A 4,754-nucleotide genomic window follows, 5' to 3' on the forward strand; every position below is an offset into this window, starting at 1 on the left:
TGCACTTTGCAGTTGATCACCGAGAAGCCAATTTAAGCTACTTTCCTGCTCTATTGTTTCAGCACAACTTTCACACAACAAGCAACCCAGCCTCTGCATGCTCATCTCAGGTTCTACTGCTAGTAACCTGACTGCCATATCAGTCTTTTAACGCACAACAGGCACAATAAGTATTAGCTTTAATACTGCATTTGCCAACTGCAAATCATGCTTTTGCCCCTTACATGAAGGATTTAAAAAGTAAGAAGATGTAAGCAGAAGTTACCCTTGTGATGACTGCACAAATGAACCATTTTTTTCTTACAGACTGGACTTTTCAGAAAGAAATATCAGAATTCTATGATTTATTATCTGAAATAGATTTAAACATTTGGGAAGAAAAAAAAAAAAAGCTTTCAAACACAAAACCCTGGAAAGGAAGACAAGCTAATCTGCAAAACAGCAAAACCATCAGCTGAGGTTAGATAAGAGGCTGCATATGACAACAGTTTGCTGCATGTAGGGCAAAAATTGAAGATTAATTTCACTATAACACTCCACAGAAGTGAGCTCACATCTGAGGTGAGGAAGTAAGCAATGCTTTTCCAACTGTTAAAGATAAGGGCCAGTACAAATAAGGTAAGTATTCCTCTTTAGCATACATAATCACAAAAAAAAAAAAAAAAAAGGATGACATTTTCGTTTTTATTATTTTATATTTGGCCAGGACTTTTAAAGGAAGGACTTTTAAAGGAAACATCAAACATTCACTTTTCTGTAGGTCTAGAAAGGATTCAGTCTTCCCCCACCCCCACCTCCCGGAGGATTTCTATTGGCCCTTCTTATATTCTTGCTGCAAATTAGTTGGGAATAGCAGTATTTATACTAGATCAGCAACGTCTGGTTCTTATCCAAATGTTTCACCTAAAGAGGATGCCAGTTCTCATGGACTGGACAGCCCACCCTGCAGCATTCCTGAGAATTGTACAATATAATAATCTTGAAAGTCAGCAGAGTGGATTATCCACTTTTTTCTGGACTTGAACTTGTGACCTTAACAGTAGCACAGCAGAAAGCAAATGTGCTATGCACTTTGCCATAGTAACCTTCCATGTATTCTTTTCAACTTAAATACACACAATTGAAACAGCTACAATTTTGGAAAATTATGTACAAACCCTATATTTTTTTTTCTTTTTGATTACATATAAATACAAATTAGCTATTCTTCTAAAAAGTGGTTATAATAGTAAATAAATACAAAATAAGAATCTGACCATTATACTTCATGTGCTGGGGTTAAACCCATATAAAATGTACAACTAAAATACATTTAAAATCTTTAAAGGAATATTTCTCTGATTAAAATATTTGTTTTCCCAACTTTTTTTCGTAGACATAAATATATTTTCAAAATAGTTGTGTTTTTTTTCTTTCCATTTCATTACATAAATAAAGTCTTCATTGGGAAATATTAAAGTGTCAGCTTTTTTTTTTTTTTTTTTTTTGTCTAATATATTTGCTGTGTTAGCGGCACCCACAACCCTCCACAACCATATCTTGATAGTTCTTTAATACAACTTTTTCATTTTCATCAAGGTAGAGCATGGAAATAGCACTCAGTTCTGTCGGCACACAGCAAGCCTTGGGGATTTTGGAATTCACTGAATTGACCAAAGTCTGAACAATGGCATGGTTTGTTGAGTTTAGATGATCTGCCAGTGGAAAAGGACATTCCCCATGGCAGTAAAAGGCACTATACCCCGGTGGGGCAACAATCCAGTCATTCCACCCCACATCATTGAAGTCCACATATAACGGATGCCTTTTGCAACTGTATTTGTGGCGTTTACGCTGTTTGTGTTTTGCTTGACGCTTTTCTCTTTTATGAAGCGGGTGTCCCTTGCCATCATGCCCAAACGTTACTAATAATGGCCTGAGCTGAGACCAGCTATCTTCATCCTGATGTAAAGACCTGCTAATCCTAACGTGCCTCTTGGAGGCACTGTTCTCTTTGTCCAAGTGAACCACCTCTACCACAAACCCATGATTAGGTTGTCCATGTGCAATCCACCTCAAAACAGCTGGCGTTACATCAAAACTTTCCCATTTACTTGCATTATGATGCACCAACCTGGTGTCCAAAAGTCTTGTGACAGGGTCCTTAGAGGTGGCTGTGGCTGGCTTTATAATTTCATAAATATTAATACGGTGATGGTAGCTGCTGTTGTTCTCAAAGGCTCCGTGCACCTGTTTCCGAAAAATCTGGAGTTCAGCTGAGGTGATAGACTCCTCATTAGGGATGGAAGTTAAATTAAAGAAGAAACGCCGTGCTGTTTTCCCACTTGTTTCTGGCAGTTCTTCCAAAACTTCTAATTTGATTAAAAAGGGAAAAAAAAAAAAAAAAAAAAAAAAAGAAAAGAAAGAAAAAGATCAGGAACTGAGACAAGCAACCAAACCCCTCATAGTCTGCTGTTGGCAACTTTCAAATGACAGCTAACACATGTGACACACAAGATCTGAAAGACTTTCAGGCAGAAAATACTATCTCCCATGTCTTTCTGTTCATTTATGCAAGCATGTATAGCATGAAGTTAAGAATGCTTCATTTATTGTTATGCATTTTGATTGAATACTGGTGTCCTTTGCATACCAGGTGGTTATAAGTGGCAAGAAACACACAGCATTACTTTGGAATTCAAGGACATTAGTGAGAAAACTCAAGCACTATAGTTCGTAGGTGTCTGATGAGAATCATTGAAACTGGTTGAGGACTCAGGGTAACTATTGCATTTCTGCTTTTTTCAAGAATATGGCTCTAACATCAATCCCTTAAACTCCATTCTGAAAAATATGACTGCGCAATTTAGGTGACTTACAAATCTTAACATATGGATTCTTGCATCTTAATTAGAGACGGCGAACTCAACATCTGTAACGGCACTTTACAAAGCACGCCCTAGCATTTACTCAAAAGGGCCACAAAGAACAGCAGGAAGGTTCAATTGCTAAAAAGAGGTGGATGGTAAAGGGATAATGAAACAAAGTCACTTCTGAACAACAGGTTTTCAAAACCACAAAAAAAAAATTAAATTAAAAAATTAAAAAGTCACTAAACCCCAGGCCATTCTCACCTTTGAGTCAACAAATAGTTGAATGGAGCTTCAGAGGGAGTAAAATATATCTAGGGTTGCTAAGAAGTACATTGCTGCTACAGACATGGAAGAAATTAAAAATCTTTGCCAAAACAAATTAATTTTGGTGCTAAGCATCCTGGAGAAACATTCACTTTCTAAAGGGAAGCCATAACGGCTGTTAGCGGTTCTTAGTCATGTAACCATTCCCTGTTGAATCCAGTATGACTTTTTGTGTAAGGTAAGGCTCAGCTTTACGGTATTTCAGGACCAGCCCAATATTTGTAAATATGCAGATGTTTTGCGTGGCCACAAGACGAACTTCTGCTTTCAAGAAGCCACTAATACAGAATGAGAGCTCAGTGAAAAAAATGGGAGACGGATTGGTTTTCTTCTCAATTTTGTGAAAAATGTAGAATAGCTTTTATGTCAAAAACAGTCTTTGCTGTAACAGTACGACTACTTCAAACTGCAGATTTTTACACTTGCCAAAAATTATAAACTTGGCCCTTTCAGCTCCTCTCTTGCTCAGCCCCTTGCCTACCTATACTCAGGTTTAACATGAATGACCTGTGCTCTGGCTTTTCCCCCTTCACTGCTAGGTGTTTACTTTCCATGTAGGGAAACGCAGATGATGAGAAGTTACATTTCATCATTCATCTCCTTTCTCACGATAAGGCTTTCCACTTAACAGCACATCCACTTCTCCGAGGCCACCTCCTTTATCCGTCAGAAACATTCAATAGTAATGAATTTCTTTTCTCAACACAGTTTCACCTTAAAAGCATGGGGAAAACTGCATTTTCATTACTTTTACAGCGGGGCCACTGCACGCCAGCACCAGAGACTAGCAGCCAGGAACAATTACAACCCGGGGAAGCGTTTCCCAAAGAGCACGCGAGCGACACGCGCACCACCGGCTGCACGGGCCTACCCATGCCGTGGCTAACGCCGCAGCGACTACTTTGGCTGCGTCAGCCGGGAAACGCACCCAGTCGCTCAGCGAGAACCCGTCCCAGAGGGTCCGCTGCCCGGGTGGGCTGCAGCCGAGGAGGGGTGGAGGTGCTGCCGGGACGCCCCGCTCCGCATGTGGCCAGGTTACCTGCGGGTGAGAGCTGAAGCCTGGCCGCAGGGCTTTTACCAGCCCGGGCGCTGGCGGCGGGGGAGGCGTAGGGCGGCCCGGAATAAGCCGCTCCTGGACGGCGGGGCGAGGGAGCGCTTGAGGAGGCCGCGATCGATTGTTTCATTGATCTCTCACGGGGATTAGATAAGGATTAGAAACCTCCGCAGCGGGCCCCGGCTCAGCCGCGCGTTAGGGAGACTTTCCTGCTCGTTAGCCTCGCAACAGAAAAGCTATCTGTGGGAACGCTTCGCGCGGAGCCGCTCTGTTTTAGCGGAAGAAGTCAGTAAAACCGGAGCCTCTCGTCGGACGGAGGGGGGGGGGAAGAGGGAGGTTCGCAGAGCAAGCGCGCCACAGCAGCAACCCCGGAGCCTGCAGCCGCGGCTCTGGAAGCACGCCGCCGCCCCGGTGCATTCAACAAACCCCGCGTTACCGGCGGCCGAGCGTACGCGCGCCCGGGCAGGAATCCGCCCCGACGCTCCTCCCCCGCACCTCCCCTTTCCCCTCCGCTCCCTCCGCCC

The 4,754-nt window shown here is 42.7% G+C and overlaps 1 protein-coding gene across 1 annotated transcript; it reads right to left on the reverse strand.

Annotated features, from left to right (window-relative positions):
- Positions 1 to 333: 333 nt before the first annotated feature.
- BMP2 (bone morphogenetic protein 2) lies at positions 334 to 4,360 on the reverse strand. Its single transcript, XM_010575058.1, has 2 exons — positions 4,105 to 4,360; positions 334 to 2,351 (listed from the first exon to the last, which is right to left on the reverse strand). The coding sequence occupies exons 1-2, from the start codon at positions 4,358 to 4,360 to the stop codon at positions 1,507 to 1,509; spliced, it is 1,101 nt and encodes a 366-aa protein (XP_010573360.1). The 3' UTR covers positions 334 to 1,506.
- Between the last annotated feature and the right edge of the window lie 394 nt (positions 4,361 to 4,754).

This window comes from Haliaeetus leucocephalus, unplaced genomic scaffold, assembly GCF_000737465.1.
Source record: "Haliaeetus leucocephalus isolate CR32 unplaced genomic scaffold, Haliaeetus_leucocephalus-4.0 Scaffold450, whole genome shotgun sequence".
In the NCBI taxonomy this organism is placed as follows: Eukaryota; Metazoa; Chordata; class Aves; order Accipitriformes; family Accipitridae; genus Haliaeetus; species Haliaeetus leucocephalus.

Excerpts from the sequence above, each read along its gene's own strand:
- BMP2 (XM_010575058.1), bottom strand. The coding sequence starts at position 4,360 with ATGAAACAATCGATCGCGGCCTCCTCAAGCGCTCCCTCGCCCCGCCGT. Across the intron at positions 2,352-4,104 it reads GGTTCTCGCTGAGCGACTGG|AAGTTTTGGAAGAACTGCCA; the intron begins GTGCGTTTCCCG and ends TAATCAAATTAG.